Raw genomic sequence first — 21,612 nt, 5'->3', positions numbered from 1 at the left:
TGTTTGATTATTTTTGCACTGTGAAATTGAATATTTCTTGTAGTTGTGTCTAATCAGGTTTTGGTCATTCTTTTAATGCATATTTATTTATTTATTTGTCTGTTAGTTGTGTACTGCGTTTAAGGTTGTACGGTTGGTGGCAAACCAGTTTCCCTACCGGGATTAATAAATTTTCAATCAATCAATCAATAAGTATACCTATATTTAGTTGAACACGTAACTACATTCAACAGTACTACAAATTCAACAAAACTCCTTGAAAGCAGGGCTTGTTTTATATATTGCATACTCTTTACTTATGCTGCTATACAGTATATGGCATACTGTCCAATCATGCGGCTGGAGGGCCTCTGTCCTGTAGAGTTTAGCTCCAACCCCAGTTAAACACACTTGAACCAGCCAATCAAGGTCTTACTAGATATTCTAGAAACTTCCAGGCAGACAAAGCCAGTAACACTCAAGCATATCGTGAGTGAAAAATATAATCTTCCTATAATATTTTTAAATAAATATATTTTAAAATATTTTTTATGTTAATGCCTTTCTTTAAAATGATCTAATTTAGGTTAACACAGTCTCATCCCAAGTCATGATGTGAACTGGAGTGCATTTTCCAGAAAATATAGGCAAGATATAAACAAATGTCTGTAGAGAAGCACTTCCTGGACTCAAGTAAATAAGTTTGAGGAACTCTTTGGATAGGAAAAACAAGGCACTCTCTTTAGAAAAGTTAAAAAGCCTTTATTGCTATGGCTTGGTCATAATCAACTCTAAAAACACTCCGACCCGTTTCGGTATACAAGCCTTCATCCGGGAGTCACTCAATATAGGAAAGAGTTCCAGGTGCCCTACTCGTTGACTATATACGAGGACTGCTTACCTGGTAGGTGATAGCAGAAGGAGTCCCCCCACCTGCTCGGTTGATTGTTTTTTCTCAATGATGGAGGAGTATACGTGTGTGTGTGTACGCAGTGGTTAAAGTGGGATTTGCCAGGTGGGGGAACCCTCAAATTTTGTGTACGTCCAGCAGGGAAAAATGACTCAACGTGGGACAACATATTGAGTATTGTGGTATAGCAATACTTTTTGGGACAAGAGCGTCACTGTGGCACCAAGTATCACAATACTTATTTACTTGATATTTTAATGGTATTATTTTGATCCATCTACACTGATATGATGATGATCTTATGTTAAAATTGCTGAACATTGGCACTGTAGACACGGCAGCCCAAGTCTCTGAGTTTTTGCAGAACTAAGCCCCCTCTGGCGACAAGCAAAACTGCAACCAGAGGTGTGCGCGCTCATGGATCATCCCGTAGAATGTAAAAAGGATCACGCACACACACACACTCGCCCATTTGCGTGAGCTGTTCATAACCAAAGGAGCATCAGCCGCACACATCTTTTGTTACAGTCATAATGAGGTAATAAAATTATAAATCTGCAAGTCATTTAAAATATATGAAAGGAAAGGCATTTGAGTAAATTACACACTTATGTGTGTGAGGGGGAAACAGGGGTGGTAGAAAACTTCGGTTTTTGTTTCCATCTGTCTCCATGTTGAACTGTTTTATGTGCTTACTGTATCCACTTATGATTGTATCATTATGGAAACACGTTAATGAACGATATAAGTTATTACTTTGTATAGGATTCGTTTGAGCCCTAGAGCAGACCAGAGATCTCTCCATTTGTTGAAAGCTTCCTGATGTTGACTCGCGTCTTATTCCGACGCCTGGCACTAGACAAAAGTTTCATTTTCTTTGTCTGACGTGGAGTTTGCGTTGGGGTTTGGAATGAACTACAAGCCACGGTCTCTTTGAATCCATCTTCTACTTTGCGGCGGCGAATACACAAACCTGCCAGATATAGCCGCGCATGACGTCACGCCCAGTCTCAAATTCCAGCCTGAAACCCTCTTATTTATTTTACTGTACAGGATTATAGAGGCAATCGCAGTGATCAGAGAAGGGCTCATTCAGCCCATCAGGCGATTGTTTAAAGGATTAGTTCACTTTTGAAAAAACTTTTGCTGATAATTTACTCACCCCCATGTCATCCAAGATGTCCATGTCTTTCTTTCCTCAGTCGAAAAGAAATTAAGGTTTTTGATGAAAACATTCCAGGATTTTTCTCCTTCCTACTTCCAGCTATGTCGCCCGTGACCTTTTGAACGTAATTACGTATTATGTGACGTTACAAACGCGCCTCACAGAATAGAGCAAGGCTAGCATTTGTCCTTAGAAAAGTTACATTTTTGGAATAAGTTTTGAAATAACCGATCGCATGATAAGACCCTTATTCATTGTCTGGTGTCGTTTAAAGACATTTGAAGCTGCATCTGAAACTGTTATTAACTGTCTTTTGGACCTTGGACCGTCTGGTTCCCATGTAAGTCCATTATATGGAGAAAAATCCTGGAATGTTTTCATCAAAAGCCTTAATTTCTTTTCGACTGAGGAAAGAAAGACATGGACATCTTGGATGACATGGGGGTGAGTAAATTATCAGCAAAAGTTTTTTCAAAAGTGAACTAATCCTTTAAGCCTTAAACAATTGCCTGATGGGCTGAATGAGCCCTTTTCTGATAAGCATGTATGGATTAGAAAAACGGCTATTTTTAACATGAAATGTTGCATAATGCTAGCCTGGTTCTACCAGACTCTCGTACTGAAGGAAAATGAAATTGAGCGGAAGTGCGTAGGCGGGCGCAGCCAGGCTAGCATAATGCACCTACCACTACGCAAATACCACTGCATTGTTTTCAACCACAATTCTTGTTTGCCGTGTCGTCAACATCATTACTGTGCCACTTACCAATGAATAGCGTTATGGGATCGATATCGTCACTAGTTTGATTTGGTCGTCACTGCAGACAGGTAGTTGGAGAAGTGAATGATATTTGGGTCATTTCCCCGTCCATGTTGTCAGATTGACGTTAGTGGGAAAGGAAAGTTGGTGAGAGGAAGTGCAAGTTATTACAGTACATTTTGATTAAAGATTATGAAGATTAACACATTTTTATTTTGAATAATATGGACCGATGAATCGTGTGCAATAAAACCAGTAATAAAGGTAGCAAATAGAGTCAATTTTTGTAAGCTGACGTAGCCTGTCCATTCAGAATTACTGTACACCCACTTCATCCTTCCTGTGAAACACTACCTTTATAATGTTTTAACATTTTTTTTTTCACAGCTACTGCATACCATGTGTTCTTTTTTAAGTATGATGGCCTGTTATTCTTTGTGCGGCATTGGCAGGATTCCACCTCTTCTCACAGCTGGAAGTGTGTACAGGAACAGCTGTGTCTGTCCAATAGATCAAAACATTTATGGCATCATATTTCCCTGTGATATCTGCATACTTCTTCCAAATCTGCTGAATTTGGTAGCGGTGAGAGTCTGCCTGCCTACTCGCCCCACCCGTTCCCAAATGAGTGCATGAGGTGGAGCTTGTAGCTTTCACTGAGTTCATCGGTTTCATTCGCTCCTTTACAGAACTGAGGGCCTCTCTTAGTAAGATCATAAACGGATTGTTTGTAGAAGACGGGTATCAGCTAGCCTAGGCCAAAGTCAAGGTTTTCTTATTAAGTTGCAGTTTTCATATCAAGGAAGGTGTCTTACAGTTACAATGCTTAGTGAAATTGTAAATGGAACAGGGATGAGAAAGAGTTCTTCAAAAGATCCCATAATCATCAGCTCTGTCTGTTTCTGTGTCAAAAGAAAAACAGTGAACAAGGTTAACACAATTGAAGAAAGACAAAACTTTCAGCTTTATTTAACAAAACAAAATAAATCAGCAAGGAGTAATAGTTTTAATAGTTTAAATAAAGGATGGTCGCATTGTTTATAGTTCTATGAAACGCATACTTCAAACAATGATACATTTTCTGGTTTGAATGTATTTGGTTATGCTTGTGGGCCAATGTCCAAAATCATTTCAACCCTCATCCAGCACTGGTGATGTCTTTTTCAACATCTAATCTTGATCCAAATCTCTCACTATCAAATCTGTTGCTAATGGGAGTTTTATTTAACAGTTTAATATTTTTGTGGGAAAATGTATGCTTTTTCCAGGATTGTTTGATGAAAAGAAAGCTCAAAAGAACAGCATTTATTTTAAATACATGAAATATGAAGGCATGAAATGTTTTTTAATGCCACTTTTAATCAATTTAATGTGTCCAAACATTTTTTATTAGTTTTGATAAAATCGTATTGACCCCAAACCTTTGAACGGTTTTGCTTTGTAATGAGGCACAAAATGACAGGTGTAAATAACAACATTTATATTAAAAAAGAGATTTTTATAAAAAAAAGTTATGTACAGCTTATTTCAGATGATAAATAAATTCTTACTGCCACATTAGGTGCAAATACACAAATTTACATAATCATGTAATTTAATCCAGCACCAACTATTTTTCAGAGGTCTACAACGACACATTAATACAATGAAATATGCTATGACATCATTAAAAATGATATTTTACAGAAGTGGATTTAGTAGAAAATACCATTTCTATAAACAATGTCATGTTGAATCTAAGGAGGGGAAGGAATAAATAGCCCTTTATATCCCCTCCATATTCAGAGCAGTGCCTGATAGATTTACCCAAGTGCTTGTGTGATGCAGTTAAAAAAAAAAAAAACAAGTGAAATTAACAGTGCAATACAATGCAATAACGTGCCACTGTTATGAATGCATTGTAGAGACTGTACTTCTGAATTCATAATACATGTATGCACAATTGGTAAAAATCACAAATAATGACAGTCTTCTCAATACGAATACATTTTTAAAAAACATTATAAGGTGCACTTACGAAAACATGTTTCCATGTTAATCCGCCTCAACATTTCATGTGGGTACAGCATGATTAGCCATCTCACTAAATGCTCTTTCTGGGATTGCAAAATGCAGAGGTTTTTCCAAATGATGCCTAATCCACAACGTCTAAGCCTCAAGCACACGCTTGTAAGCTGTAAGCATGTGGAAACCTTCCAAGAGGGAAGACCCAAAGCAAAGCATTACTAAGGATGCCAGTGAGTGTATTCAAACCAGTGAAGTTCTATTGTGTCTGAGCCCAGTTCAAGAAAACCGAACTTGACATTTCTTCTGAAGCACCAAAAGTCAACCACCAGGGTTAATAGACATGACATCATATGACTTAAAGGGATAGTTCACCCTAAAATGACAATTCTGTCATTATTTACTCATCCCCAAGTTGTTACAAACTTAGTTTCTTCGTTTGAACGTAGAAGATACTTTGAAGAATGTCAGTAACCAAACAGCTTCAGCATTACAAAAATTCTTTTCCTTTCTTTTAGAAGTAAGTCAGAAGTAAATAATAACAGAACATTATCTGTGGGATGATATTTAGAAGAATATTTCAGCAGTTTCTGTCCATACAAGAAAAGTCAATGGGGTCCAAGACTTTCATAATAGACAAAAACATTATTTCAAAAGGTATTCTTTTGTCTTCCACAGATGAAAAAGAGTTTAAAAACGACACAAGGGCGATTAAATTATGACAGCATGTTCATTTTTGGGTGAATTATTTCGTTAGGACCAAACTGGGACTACAGACAACGTGCAATGTTAGACTGGCTAACCAGGCCTGATGGGAATTTTGGCAACTGCACCTCGTGATCTCTGAATACAGTTACGGTTGAATACTGTAAGCACCAATCCTGACTTGACAGATCACAGTAGAGTCCCTCTCAGGAAACAAACTATAAATAAATTTCCTATAAATGGGTGCATACACAAAACAATATAATATAATGGTATAAATACTGAAAAATAAGTTATGTACATGTCTTTAAAAACTTGCTGCCTTGCAACCCATGGTCCTATATGGCCCATAATATAAAAAACAGGGTGACGCAGGAATGTTGTGCAAATTCCCATGAGGGACAGTGTCTCTGTAATGGGGCATGTGCATTCTGTCTGTGTGTTCATTTGAACCAGTGCAGGTAATTTGAGTTCACAGCAGGAAAGCACATGTTGTTACTGCATGATCCTCCATAGCTCGGAGGGCACGTGGAACAAGGAACACCTACTTTATATGGGGCCTCACCAATCCAGTTACCCCTGTAAAAAAACAATAGTATCAACATTGTTAATGACAGACCAATGAGATATATTAAACTAAACTGTTTGAAATTAGCATTGTATACATTTTTTATTCCCATTTTAACTGCGCTTCTATTTTGATTCCATGAGAAGACATGCTTTAAATCAATCTGGATCTACTTTAACTAGTTCTCAGATAGCAAGTCGGGTCTTTACAAGAGTTTAAAAATAACTTGCTCTGCAGTAGCCCAAGAATTTTTTCAAGTGCGCTGCCCAATTAGACTGAAAGAAGGAGGTCACATGTCAGTCATAAGTTGCCAGCTACAAAAGATCATGGTGCTTTGATTCTGGAATTAGAGGCAGAATTCTGCTAAAATTCCACATGCAGCAGGAATGCGAGAGGTCGTTGAAGTCTTTGAACCAGAAAGCCTTGTGGATGTCCATGTTAAAAAAACTTTTTAACAGAAGAGTGCCAAATTGCAAGCTTAGCCTAATTATGTTAGTGAGAAGTGTTCTGGAGTCGGCAGTTAAGCTACAGAACAGAAAACATATACTTACTTTGGGGAATAGTTGCACACCAAGTATGTTGCCCTCTTCCATACTGAACCCCAAACATTCATATTATGGCAAGTGTGGATGGCACATCCTACTTTATTCGAGGTTGCCCACACCATCTGGTAAAACGGAGGCAGCAAGTGAGCAATGGTCAAATGAAAATGATAAACACTGATGTTCAAAAGTTTGTGGTCAGTAAGATGTTTGTAACAAGGCTGCATTTATTTGATCAAAAATACAGTAAAAACAGCATTATAATGAAATATTATAACCATATTCTTTTTTTTAAATACTTTTTTAAATATTTTGAATTTTCAGCAGCCATTACTCCAGTCTTTAATGTCCTACAGAAATCATTTTATTCTGCTGATTTGGTTATTATCAATGTTTAAAACAGTTCTGCTGCTTAATATTTGAGGAAGTTGTCTTCACTGTCACTGTCACTTTTGATCAATCTAATGTATCCTTGCAAAACAGAAGTATTAATTTCTTTCAGAATAAATACATTTTACTGACCCCAAACTGTGAACGGTAGTATACCTGAAGAAATGCATTACACAAAGACCATCTTAAAGCAACTCACTTGTGTATAATGAGTGCACATTGGCCCATAGCACTTAAGAGGACATCTGGGATTGCAGTCTCGAGGATAGGGAAAAGAATAGTCCTTCACTTCATCATGCCAGGGCTTCACCAGCTGCAAAATGGATCTGTACCTGTAAACAATCCAAACTCATCACTAAATCTCATTATGTTGTGATGAAATGCTTAGCTTGGTCTATCAAGTCTAAATGTCCATTGGTACAGTAAACATCACTGATCACAAACTGGGACTGAGGGTGGAGATGCATACCTTCCTGTTCGAACTGAAAGGTTCTGACCCAGAAATCTAAGAAGATTGCGAGGACCGTGCTCCCAAATGCATGTAGACGCCCACTGCTCAGCCGTTTTTGCAAGAGTGTCATCCCAGACCTGAGACATGGAATACACTTTCATCAGTATTCAAAAATAAATACATTTATTCATTGCATATTTAATGTTTTTTAAGATGTACACATTTTGACCATAAAATGGAGATTAAAAGCAAAATTGCAAACACCCAAACATTAACACATTTGATTGATTCCTGAGTGATCTAAGTCATAAACCATGGATGTACATTTTATGCTGGAAAATGTGGCTTAATAATCGTTACCCCTTAAATCATAGTAAGATCAGAAAGGGAGTTCAAACAAAACATTTCAATCCATTGAAACATTTAATACAGCATTTCTCATGACTGTGCACTTTTGGAAGTACTTCAGTGCTTGGCTGTAGTCTTAACACATTGATAACACTGGAGAGGATCTACTTTGGTGGTCTGAGCCAATTAAATCTGCTCAACAGCTGCTGGTGCCAAAAGTACACAGAGAAGTTTGTCATTCCTGCATCCTGTGATGAGCGCAGTAACATGTGCAACGTTCACATGGCCAGCTACAACAGCAGCAATGGGCTTTCCAGGCAAAATGCCAGGTAATTATACAATTAAATAAATAAAACAACTGAACCCAATGAACTGCTTTGAGGGTGCAGAGCAAAAGTTCAAATAAGCATAACTGTTCCTGACTGTATTACAGGCTACTTATTTTAAAATTGGTAATTATTATAAGTGACTTACCATATATTCCATGTTTGAAGCTGGGGGGAAAACTTTCCCTCTGACTTTATTATGGTAATCAAGAATAGTGATCATATCATTCTGGGAAATATAACGTTTCCGTCTGGTTTTGGGAAGGTTTGCGGCCTCGGTGAGATATTTAATATCAGTTAAATTGGTTGCTGGCAGAGATGAAGATGCAGTGGGATTGAAGGCTGCCAGTGCACTTGCTCCACAGGATATACACAAGAGTAGAATGTCAATAGCTAAACGTATTTCATTCATGATTGATGGTTGAGATGTGGTGAGAGGTTTCTATTCCTTTTGCAGAATCTGCCTGTGAAACAAATGATTCCCATTTATTAGAGAATGCATTAAAAACCTATTATGTCAATTAACCTAAAGCATAGAGACAATACTGAAAAAAACCATGCTCAATATAACATTTTCTTCAACTAATAGGCTATTAACTATTTTCTTCAACAACTTAACACAATATTTTCTTTTCCTTTCTATTCAAATTTATTTTTCAGAATTCAGACTTTAATTAATATTGGTTTAAGTAAATATTAGTACCAATGTATTATATAGCCCTATTTAATCTTTTTTCTCATAGTAGTAGTAATTTTAATATCAGAAAAAATATATTAACTCGGAATATATAAAGCTGATATAAATTGCATACAGCCAAATAGAAATAAAATGCTTTCAAATGAGCTAGCTATTCGTTCAACAATGAGTATGCAGACATTTGTCTACACGCTACACAACAATCTAACACATAATCAAATTAAATAAAAGCTTGTAAACACAAATGTCCCTACCTTCTCAGCAATTCTAGAGCAGCCTTTGGATATAAATACGTCGCTTATTTGACTGAATCTGTCCAGTGGTAGCTTTGTTTTACGTCTTTGTGCAGCGCTTGCTCTCTCCCTCTCCCTGCTCAGAGGCGCTGCGGGTTTTTATACGGCTGAGGTACCGGTTCAGGAAGTATTCCGGCTGTGAAGGTGCGCGGGGTTCCGCCTCATCCGTCACCTGAAGCGTGACATCATTTAAGACGTAATACTGCGTTTCTTTTATCCATTTCCTGGCAGATCCAAGCAGGCTTAATCTAAACATCTGCTTTTAGTTTGCACAGCTGGCGTAGAAAAGAAAACACAAGATAAGCAAGTGAATATTCCCGTGACCCCAAAATGCAGCTTAGTCCATTGCAATGGCCAATAAAAAGGCTCGAAATTTGCAAATATATGAGTGGGCTATTAAACCAGGGAGTGTTGTATCTAATTTAGTTTAAAAATCTATAAAGTGCTGGATAGCCCCATATTCATTTACTTCAAATTACAGGCATTTAAATCTACAATGTATCCCTAAAATGTAAATTATTGTCAAGAACAAAGATTGCTGCTGTTTTTAACACCCTACGAATAATAAGGAAAAATTATTTTCCTTGTGTTCCAAAAGGTGGTCAGGAATTTATTGGAATTTATAGTTATTGCATTATTCAGCTTTTTTGAACAAATCACATGAGTTAATTATTCAGTGACTAATTTGTATATGCATTTACTGTAAGTATTTTTTATGCCCTGGCTTACTTCCCTTCCCTCCATCTCGTGTCCCTCATCTTAAGTCATTGCTTACGTTGCATGAGTGTCCACTACTGGCAGAACCGTTGCAATGTGTTTAATTTAACATCCTATGGGGCCGTTCACACAGAACTCGAAAATCTCGAGATGCACTTTTGGGACGTGATGCAATAATGGAAATAGCCAAACAGCAGAATAGAGAGCTAATATTTTTTATGTGGAATTTTTTTTTTATCTTGCTGGACCTTGATAAAAACTGTTGTTGCTCAGAGAATGACAGGAAAGAGATCTGTTGCCATGCTAACTTGCTACTGTGAGCAAAGCTTTCAACGATTGCCCTGCCTCTGGGGTCTTCTGATTTCTTCACTGTTTTGGAACTGACATTGATGATTGGCACAATGGCACTGCATGTATAAGTTGAAATTCTTTTAACTTGACACGGCTTCTGAAAAACGCGGCACTCGTGGAATTGGAATGGAAAAACACTTTCTGTGTGAACGGCCTCTAACCCATTGATCACTTGGAATCTGCAATTTTGGATCTGATATATTATCAAAACAACTCCAATATTACACACTGGAGTTGTGTGTGGGGTGGGAGTAAATTAAGTGTGATCTGCTGTGACGTCAAAGTTGTGGTGTGTTGGGTTCTATGGTTCTGCCTAAAGTGTACATGTTGAGTTGACACGCTCACTCTGTCAAAATGGAGGGGTCGAGCTTCTCTCCAAAATAAACTTCCCTTGTCCACTTGACGAAGTTGAACACTTCAAAATGGCGGTGGGGATTCCCCAGAGGGGAAGTGCTTAGGGACGTTCACAAGTGTGTGTCTAAAAGTGTTCACAAATCGACAGTTCATAAACAATGTCTGTCTGGAATAAACACAGACAAGTAGGGTGATACAAATAGTGAAAGTCTCACTCTTGGAGTGCTGATCGACCAAACAGATTTGAGCACTGTCGTGTAATACAACTCAAGTCATGTTACAGTCCCTGGGTCTCTTCTACCTTATTATGTTTAGCATCCATATGCACTGCATATGCATAGATATATTCTTGTTATTCTTCTTTTAATATCTTTAAAAGCTTATGTATATTGTTAAAGCTGACTTTGTTTCTGTAGAAAACTGTTAATAAGGTCTGTCAGTTGGGCTGCACCATAAAGTATGTAGTTACGATACAACAATAGTCTTACACTTTCTTAAATGGCCAGGTAATTAGGACATTCAAGATTGGCTGGAAGAAGTCCAGTGGTTTTTATACTTTAGGGCTATTGCTCTCAACTTTATTTTCTTTGTCGTATTTATAATAATTCATTAAAATATACAGATTGCACTTGTTCAGCGTCGGAGTCAAGCCAATATAGTGTGCCACAGCAGTTGGCGAGCCAAGAGCAAAACCCCCTCAGCAGTTTAATCATTTTCTTTGGCAGCCTGAGGACAAATTAAAGCAACGTGACGCAGAAGCAGCCCCCTCCTCCCCACGAACGCAAGTGGCTTCCAAACTTTCTTGGAAGTGATGGCTTTCACGAGCTACTATTGTGAGAAATTCAGCCGATATACAACTTTGTGAGAGCTGCTGGATATTATGAGACAGTCTGGGCTCTCTCTGGGAAAACAATGTCAGATCTACTCCATATGTCAAGACTGGTACACCACTCTGAAAGTATATACACATACACATACATATATACATGCATATTCTGAAATTTACTGCTGCAAATAACCTCAGGTATACATAAGGCATTGAGGGGGCAAGTATGATTCCACACATACGACAGCTTTAGTATATTAAAGCAATATTGTCAATTCTGCCATTAAGACATAAGTCAGGTAACATCTACAGTCAAAGCAACCCCCTCCCCCCCCCCAAATCTCCATCATCAGGCCAATCCAAATTCAGTATGAACACACTAATAAACATCCTTTACTATGACCTCACTGCACCTGCTCTGGTTTTACTGATGCACACTCCTAAGACAGATGTTCATTTATGCACACCACACATGCTTCTGCCATCAATTAACAGAAACAATGTCTGTAGTAGTCTCACTATTGACAAGGGAACTTCCATCAGCCATCAAGAAATGTGTTCTCCCCATGTTATTTGAGGTCTTTTAGATCACTCGAATCCAAAAGCTTATCTACAACATCAACAGTCACCACTGCCTCAGGTAATTAGACCACGGTTAATGATCACACAGTCAAACAAACAATCACTTCTCATTTGTAAGGGATAGACTGAGAGTAGAGAACTGCTTTGGAGAAGGCCACTTTTTTCAGGCGAAACATTTATTTTCTTATTGCCTCATTCCAAGTTTCCCCTCGCGATACCTCTCCGCGGCCTCGTGGAAGCCCTGTTGATACGTACAGGGTTAGAAGCAAAAGAGGCTACACATCATGGAGTTCATCAGTGTGCTTTCGGCCCATTTGTTTAGACACAGACTCTCACAGCTTCACAGCTGTGAACTCCACCCCAAGGCTTTAGTTTCTTCTCTGGCATGGAACAGCATGTCTAGGAAAATCACTTAGCAGTCATCGGTGTGTGAATGAAACTAAAACACCACTGCCTCGAGACTAGCTAAACCACCGTCTGCCCTCAGGGGTCGAATCTGAGAGCTACGCTGAAGCGATGATTTGATTCAAACAGTCACTCATCATTTGTTTTTGTTTGTAGTCATTGAAAAGACCAGACTTAAAGTGTTAGTTCGGTATTTTACACTTAAAGCCCTGTTTTAAGATCATTTCTGATGAAATAGAACAGTTTGGACAAATGCTGCTGGCATTTGTAGTTTTTGTCCAACTCCATTGACTTGACTCAAAGTCCTTTTAGGCATGCCGCCATCGTGGCAAGGCCTCTGGACACTGGGACATAAAACGTGCATATATAGATACAGCAGTAAAATATGATAAAAATCGCTGAAAAAGTTTGATGACTTTGCCCCAAAATAAGGTTTAAAACTCCTTTTCCCCCACAGGTTATACTTTTACTACGCATGCGCAAGGCTTCTCTCCGGTTTGAAACACAGTATTTGCACGCTCTTGCTTGCTCGCTCTAGATTCCTTGAGATTTGAACTAATTTGCGGGATCAGGGAGCCGCTATCAATTTGCGGGAGACTCCCGTGCTAACACAGAAACCTAAAATTCTCGGGACAGCAGCATTTGTCCAAATTTCAATCCTAACCATTCTATTTCATCAGAAAAGATCTTAAAACAGGGCTTTCAGTGTAAAATACCGAAATAACCCTTTAACACAGTGATCTTTTCCAGAATGGAAATCATTAGGTTTGTTCTCAAAAAATAGCACATCCAGTTCTTATTGAGATCAATTTAGATGTAAACATAAGGTGGAGTGTCAATACATAGTGGCTTATCCGCACCATAGGCGTGTGTTATGAAATGCCCATGTTTTCACATTGTTTTCTGGCTATGCTCTACATTTGTTTAGATGTTACTGCATAGAATTAATTTTGGAAAATGAAAAAATGTCTTCTCTTGCACTGTTCTGTCATTTTGTTAAATTCCCCTTGTGGTGAAAATCAAGGTTTTAATATTGTTCATTTGATGTGGTGTTTTTAATATGGTTTAAGACAAACCATGAGCAAATTCATAAGTCAAACACCATTGCTGAGAATTGTCTCGTTAAAATGGCAGTGAACCAAAGAAAGTCTCAGAAATCGCTGGTGTTCCTGTGACATCACAAACTACATTGTTAGCAATCACGTCAATGTGTAACATGTGATCCTCTGAGCTGGCATGAGTGAGTGGAGGTGGGGCTAATTTGCATTTTCATAGAACCACATATGCTAACTGTGTAGAGTTACATTACAATTTTTTTTTCAGGAAAAATGCTTAAATATGTCATTTTGGTGATCAAAGATGAGTTTTTTAGGGATAAAATGATTGACTAGGGGACTTTAAAAAGAATATGGATATTAAAGTGTCAATCAAACGATAAGATGTTTTTTTTTTTTATCATAGTGTTCAATTTATACTAGAATTCCATAAACTCAAAGCAACCATGTCTGTCTCAAACGCTCTGATCAGATGAAGGAAAGGGGGTGGTCCAGAAAAGATGTTTTCCCACCATGTTGTCTAGATACATGCTTTCACATTGGGCCTTTCTGGGTTTTCAAAGATCTTGTTTTCAGGTTTGACTAATGCTCATACAAAAGTGAGCTCTTAAACCAAGATCAAGTGTAAACTGTGTTATGTTAAAGGAAGAGGAAACCTCATAATAACTTGACACTACATTGAGCTATGTATTAAACATCTTGTAGATATAAGAAACAACACCTGCACGTTAGGAGGGTGAGCAGTCCACAGTAAATAAAGCTGAGGTGTGGGAACATGATCATGCATCTCCATGCTGCTGTATCTATTTTTAACATACTACATTCAGCCAAAATATTCACTCATATATATAAGACATTTATGGCCATCTTTGATGCCAGGACCTTATAAGCGACGCGAGGGGGCAGTTGGCTTTGTGGCCATCCTCAGACATTTCACAAGAGGTTCTGATGTAAACGCCGCTGGGACGAGTAAACATGATATGCTCCCAAGGCCTAACCTTTGTGGGGATTTTTTTTTTTTTTTTTTTTTGAAAACGAATTTGTCCATAAATACAACATCAAGCTCAAAAACATGTACAAAATAACAGACATGTTTGATTACGGTTCCAAGAGTATAGTTCAGTTATTTTAGTATTAACCAGTTCCTATTAATATTTTGAATTACGGTAGCTTCTGCTGTTGAAAAAAACTTGCAACTGAGTTTTAAATTGTATTATTTAGGTTCAATTTATATTTATTTATAAGTTTTAGTTTTTATTAATTTCCAGTTAAATTAACTGATTCAGCTCAAACCTATTTCACTTAGTTGCCAAAAAGTCTACATTTTTAATGTGTGTTTAATGTAATGTTTGTCACAAAAAAAGATATTTTGAAGAATATTTCAGCTGTTTTTGTCTATACAGTAAAAGTCCATTTTAAAAGTCAAAGTCAAGCCACAGAAGAAAGTTGAAAGTTGGTTGAAAGTTACTCTGTTGAAAAACATACAGATTCAGTTTGGGTTTTAAATGAAGTATCCCTTGAATTGAAATGCCATTGTACTCTGGTGTGTGAAGATAAATGTTGGAGAAAAGACAAAATGCTCTGACATTTTACATGTCTATAGTCACTTTGGAGCACATCTCTTGTCTGGCCTTGGTGGGAATAAAAGTGCACAGTGTGGGTCAGCGTGGTCTTGCAGATCTCCCTTGGTTGTGAAAATGAGCAAGCCGATTGGCTGCGGCTAAAGAGGGCCTGAGGCTGTCTAGACAGCAGAAGAAAGATGACTTTCAGCTTTGGCAGCTGGCGGTTTCAGCCTTGTTCCCTAGCCAAGGTTTTCTACCTGTCATGGCTAATTCAAGAGCATGTATCCAAATCACACTGCATATGTGCAATTCTAACTTAATGTTGTATGTCAGATGCACTCCCCAATGATATGTGGCTTTCGTTCTTTGTTATTTGTACGTTTCTTTTCACGTGGCTAAAAATATTAGAGCTGCTGGCAGAAAATGTTGTGTGTCCAAGGTGATTTAGGGGATGAAGAAAGGAATATTGTGTTTCATAAACTTTTTGTCTGATGTCAACATTACAACACTTACTTTCTAATTCAAGTTGCCCAGTATTGTTTAACTCTGAGATGATTCAAATAGAGAGAGATGTTTCAAAGTGAAACAAAATAAGAGAGAAACTTTCTGCAAAAGAGATTCAAATTTCCCTGTATGGGAACTGCATCTGATAAAATGTTCAAGAAATATAAATTCATTATTTTTTTATTACACTTTCATCTGCTTAAATACTTAACTATCACATAACACCCTTGTGTATATACACAACTGTATATATTTTGGGCATTTATAGCAGTGGTAAAAAAACAGCAACATTTCACTCAGTCTACTTTGTATTTGCATATTTGGCAGATATTAGCATAGAGCAACAAACAATGCCAACCCGACTGTTTGGAAAAACGAGCCTGTGGCGACATTTCTGCAAAATGATATACTGTGTTGCTTTTTGTACGTTTCGAGAAACTTTAAAATTAAAATATCCAGTGAGTTCCGCTAAAAGTGTGTTCAATTTGATCAGAAACAGAAGATCTTGAATCTGGCAATGCTTTATTTTATTGGTTTATGCACGTGCCAAGGCAATTCAGAAATGAAATGACCAGTGAGTGGCGATCTATCACGTTTGAAAATAAAATACCTCCAACACTAAACCCTAAACTTAACCGACAGTGTTAACAAAAGCAAATAGGCTATAAGCTAAAAAATACATTGGCTGAAGCTACCATCCCATTTTGTCTTGCTTCTATGAGTCTTTGAGCTCTTGTGTTTCACAAATCGCGAGTGCAACGCTGTACCAGGTGAACTAACAAGCAAGTTTTTGTGAAAAAGCAAAGATAAGTTGTTGGAGTTTTACTGCCAACAGTGGTCATTTCAGCTGGAATCTGCAGAAAAATGTATGTATAGGTAAGTTTTTTGAGTTAGCGGCACGTTTTGCCAACGAGCCTATATTGAACAATGAATTTAAGCATGCTTAGTAGTATGTGAATTGTCTGGAACATATAATGTTGCTATATGCCAAGTGCTACCATATGAGCTACATGGACACATGTGCAGCAGCAGGATACATTTGTGCATATATGTGTATGTCTGTTACTGTATGATGACCTTGTAAGCAGTAGGCTACAGCTGGAATTCACGGTGATTGGTAGAGCAGATGCAGGTTGTTCTTTCAGTTGGCCTGTGTTTTTAAAATGTTAACTGTCATAAATCCTTTTCCTATAATCAAAATGTTTTTGGAGATTTATTCCCCCACTGTTTTTTTCATCATGTAACTTCAGCAAAAACTGTCAAGTCAACAAACTTAAGGAATATTTGCAGGTTGTTTTAAAGTTCCTGGTTTGGCTTGTACATGGCTGGTGTCTTTCTAAGAATGTACCTTTTAAAGTTTAGGGTTTTGAAATTTTGAAGCACAAACAATTCAGTTTGAAATCTATTAAACCCCACCAGTTACATTTTTCAATATGCTTTCAAAGTAGTGCTTCAGTAAAATGTAATTTTTAATAACCTGAATGATTATAACATGAATTGTTTCTCTATTTTGTTTTAATTGACCACACAGATAGCACATACACAAAACATTTAAAAACATTTAATGTAAACAGGCCTTTATCTTTAAGGTGATCTTTTCGGATTGTTTGCCAGTAGACCTGGTGCAACATTACAGCACAAGTAACACATCTTGTAAATAAAAAAAAACAGGAATGCATTGATTGTGTAGATTTATTTAGTGTATGATAATACATGAGTCAGTTAATTGTAATGTGGAGATAGGCATGGTTTGTATAGTGTCCAAAAGAAGGGGTGACGTTCGAGTGAACCCCGGTTCTGTATGCTATGATGAAAAAGATACAAAATGTTCTCAGTCTCCCTCACTTCCAATGTGATTTGATCTTGTCTCTGTCATGTTTTGGTTTGTTCATGTCAAGTTCCATGTCTGTCATGTGATTCCCTGTTTGTCATGTGATCCTGCCATGTCTTGTCATTGGTTAATCGTCTGTTCATTGTTCACAGTTGTCCCTTGTCTTGTCATTAGTCTTGTGCATTTAATGCCGCATTCCAGGCAACCTGTAACCCATGTTTTTCCAACCTTATAGACCTTATGCACCAGAGAAACGTGGGCGCCGTCATCTTTAGAATATTGTCTTTGAACTTCCGGTTTCGCGGTCGCTCTGTTTATTTCCATGACATCGCTGTCGAGGTGTAATTAGCTGGTTAAGTGAATTTACTTATTGTAGAGTTAACAAAAGTTATCATGAGCATTGTAATGTTTATCATAAGAATTGTAAAGCAGATGTCTTAACAACTGTCGAATTTTTTTTTTTTTTTTCACGAGCAGTTCATTCCAACGCTGCAAATACAGACCGGAAGTCAAAAGATAACGAGCACAAAGCTGAAAAGGGGCGGGGATACATAAGGTCTATACTCATGAAAGTGCTCTGTAACGGCAGTCAAACCCATGTCTTCCCACCCGTGAACTCATACTAGATCCATGTACTCCCAGTTACGATATCTGACGTCACATAGCCCGCAAAACCATACAATGACAGCCCCTATGGATGCAGTGTTTCTGCTGGCTGTACACACGGTGACAATAACGTTAAATAGTTTTCAGTCCGTTGAGAGCAAGGATAAATTAATACCAAATACATTTTCCAAATATACAAATAAAGTAAAATAAAAGGTATAACAGCTTATCTTGGCTTATGCGCTATTTTTCCTCCTCAGTTTCCCACGAATAAACAAGGAGTAAGCACCTTTGGCATTAGAAATTATTACAAATGCGCAAAAGCCCCGTAAGGTCCGCCATGCTGGTTTGTTTAGATCTAGCTACCACAATTCCTTGCGCTCAGGTAGTTTGGCATGAATGACCTGGAATGCTGCAAAGTCGTAAGTCATGGTTTGAAGTTGTGATTTACGTGCTCAAAAACCTGCCTGGAACGCAGCATATGCCCTCATGTTTGCCATTTGTCTTTGTCAAGTATTGTTTCCTGTGACCATTGTTTAATTAAGTCTATGTCCATGGTTTTTGTTTCATGCCATGTCTTGCTTTCGTTTTATCTTGTTATATTTGTTAATATTAAACTGCACTTGGGTTCTATCTACAACTTGCCTCCATGCTGTGGATCCATTACAGAAAGCAACAAGACAGAGCCAGAGAAACTGTACTCCACATGGTTTAATGATGAATTGTACTCAATCCTTCAAAAAGAAATGGCTGGTAATGAAAGATTTCCGTTGTTACACTGTGTCCCTATAATTGACCATTTTGGCTTTTTCTATTCAGAGGCTTTTTAAGGCATGTTGGCAGTGTTGATGGTGATTGAAAATCCATCATAATTTCGGTGCTTTTGTTTGGCTTATTCAACAAAGAATCCATTATAATTTAACGTTTTCAGTGTCTTTAAATCTGTCACCCATCAACTTGAGTGAAACTGTGCTGCATGACTTCATTGTCTCCAAAAACAAAGAGTATCACACTCCCAGTTTCTCTTGATATAATATCCGCACTCAACCCTCTGGCCTGCTACATGTACATGCTCAGCAGGTCTTGATTTAGAAAAAGCTTTCCGCGAGGGCGTATCAGCTTTTATCAAATATCACATAGGGTGGTTCGCTTTGAGGTCTTTCTCTAATTTCAAACAAATCATACAGTAAGCCGTGATACTGTCTTGTTTAACGAGACAATGAAAACTTGGCTTAAAAACCTAGCCAGCTCTTCCAGAGATGACCATGAGAATGTTGTTTTAGACTGGAGTGTGGATTATTCCCATCCCTGTATACCAAACGTTGACCTCACATGTTGATGAAAAGAAACTTGCACAAGTAAACTTATTCTATGAGAAGGCAAGATTGTGCATTTGTTTGTGCCATCTTTGCTTTAGTAAATCACATCTCTCTTTATCTTAAAGATGAATTTAAACAGTCGCGCACGCTTTGAAAACACTGCTTTATCACAAATATCATATAGGAGAATTACTCTTTGATGTTTCTCGATTCATTTATTATTTTATTTTCTACTCTATTTCAGCATCATTGCGTTTAGCAGACCAAACAAATGGAGCCACTCCAGGTGCAAAATACGTCACTGGACAGCCTAACGTATTATTGGTTAATGTTGTTCTCTAGGGATCCAACGTTTTAGTGTTTGAACTCAACCAGACACACAAATCTGCATCACCCCAGTCTTTGTTTTGACTGCAGCTCTACCGCTGGTCAGTTTCACCCACCATTTTTCCTTTGGCTTTCATTCCCATAGCAAGCCTTTTTTTGTGCAACAGTCATAAGCTTGTTTTCTGGAAATAAAGTGGCTGGAAAATGTAAATTACTTTTAGCTCTGTTTATGAATTTATGCAAGGTGTGTCTAGCGGTTACAGGCCCAGATAAGTTTTGACTTCCAACATCCCGAGGAGTAAAGCCATGACATCATGTTTTACCACATCTGCATGGTGTTTGGCTCTCGCCAAAGCACTTAACCAGAAGATTCATTTCTCATTACGTTCAACTGAAAATCAGTAATGCGTCACTGCACTGAAAATCGTGCCAGCAAGTTTTCAGTGATTTGCAGGGCTCATCTTTTCACCTCTTCACTTCACGGTTTTCCAAAAACAGAAGCCATGTGGTCACTGGTGCAAACCTCACATGTGACCGTGGACTGCAGTCACAAGTCGCATGGGTAATTATCGATTTTTATTTCATGCCAAAAATCATTAGGATATTAAGATCATGTTCCATGAAGATATTTTGTAAATTTCCTACCATAAAAATGTAAAAAAAAAATAATAATAATAATAATTTTTTTTCATTTATTCATTTTTTTTTAGCTGACGCTTTTATCCAAAGCGACTTACAATTGCTATATATATGTCAGAGGTTGCACGCCTCTGGAGTAACTAGGGGTTAAGTGTCTTGCTCAGGGACACTTTCGTGTCTCACAGTGGATTCAAACCCGGGTCTCTCACACCAAAGGTATGTGTCTTATCCACTGCGGTACCCCACCCCATAATAATAAATAAATGGACCCTTATGACTTGTTTTGGTGGTCCAGGGTCACATATTTGATTTTTTTCTGCTGTTTACAAATGTAACAGAGGCCAGCTAGTGAAAGCTAGCTCACTAGCACATCCCTGTTAGCGCGTCCACCTCCCTTGTCGGAAACGCCGGTTCGAATCCCACTCTGAGCAGGTCGAGTAGAACCAGAGGGGGTACACATCAGCGTAACTGATAGTTGTATAAATTTTATCACATTCCAGTCAATAATTTCTGATGATGAATAATTTCTGATGAGCTGATTATATAAAATGCTGATCAAAACACATTAAAATCAATTGCAAATGAATCTAAATGGGTCACTTTTGAAATCCCATGACAGTTAGAATGCAGTCTTAAAGTTGGAATGGAAGTTGCAATAGAGTGAAACAAACAAGACAAAATGTAAGACAGGACTTGGTTTTGTCCATTGGGAATTGATTGAATGGTTGAAAACGGCCTGCATGTTGTAATGAGGATGTTGTGATTATTTTGAAATATAATCCACACTAATACCTACACATTAAAGATTTTATTAGCAAGGGCACCTGAGAGAAAACCTTCTTAACATCACTTTATATGCACTGGAGAAACCATTTCCATCATTGACATTAACACAAACAGAACTGTCTGAGGAGAGATCTCTCTGAACTCGTTCCCATCGTTAAACAAACCTCAGTAACTGTAGTAACTTGGACTTGGAGCCAGGAAAAGCAGTCTCCAAAGCTCCAAACATGGTAAAAATAGTAGTACAGCAAAACAATTTATCTGTTAACAAAGATAAGAGAACTCTGTCACCGTTTGGGAAACCTCTGCTGTGACTAAACACTTTCTGGCCTATGATTTGTTTTATGATATTTCACATTTAGGGGTGACGTTCGATAAAAAAATGACGCTCAAAGCCGTGTCTTGAAACCTTAAACATTAAATAAACAAACTTAGAAACAGGCGTACATCATAAAGATTTCCCCAAGGAAGAAAACATCAAATGTCGTGAACAGTTATTGCATCAGATCAAAAAGGATTTGGTTATTTTATCATACGGAGCCTTAATTTATACATCATTTTAAAGTCATCATAAAATCTAAATTAACCATTCATGGTTTTTTTTTATAGATTA

At 37.7% G+C, this 21,612-nt stretch overlaps 1 protein-coding gene across 1 annotated transcript; it reads right to left on the bottom strand.

Moving 5' to 3' along the window:
- Positions 1-4,221: 4,221 nt before the first annotated feature.
- pi15a (peptidase inhibitor 15a) lies at positions 4,222-9,264 on the bottom strand. The gene is made up of 6 exons (XM_039666737.2): positions 9,100-9,264; positions 8,297-8,612; positions 7,493-7,611; positions 7,223-7,355; positions 6,643-6,758; positions 4,222-6,102 (listed from the first exon to the last, which is right to left on the bottom strand). Exons 2-6 carry the CDS (start codon positions 8,558-8,560, stop codon positions 5,967-5,969), a joined length of 768 nt encoding a protein of 255 aa, XP_039522671.1. The 5' UTR covers positions 8,561-8,612; positions 9,100-9,264; the 3' UTR covers positions 4,222-5,966.
- Between the last annotated feature and the right edge of the window lie 12,348 nt (positions 9,265-21,612).

The sequence above is a fragment of the Pimephales promelas genome, chromosome 22 (assembly GCF_988280905.1).
Source record: "Pimephales promelas chromosome 22, fPimPro1.hap1.1, whole genome shotgun sequence".
NCBI classification, from domain to species: Eukaryota; Metazoa; Chordata; class Actinopteri; order Cypriniformes; family Leuciscidae; genus Pimephales; species Pimephales promelas.
The sequence above is the reverse complement of the archived record's forward strand: the minus strand, read 5'-3'. Positions and strand labels throughout refer to the sequence as shown.

Bases quoted from the DNA above. Each gene is read 5' to 3' on its own strand.
- pi15a (XM_039666737.2), bottom strand. From the start codon at position 8,560: ATGAATGAAATACGTTTAGCTATTGACATTCTACTCTTGTGTATATCC. The intron at 6,759-7,222 runs GTGAGTTGCTTT...CCGTTTTACCAG, and splicing joins TGTGCACTCATTATACACAA to ATGGTGTGGGCAACCTCGAA. The intron at 6,103-6,642 runs GTAAGTATATGT...GTTTTTTTACAG, and splicing joins GTGTGCAACTATTCCCCAAA to GGGTAACTGGATTGGTGAGG.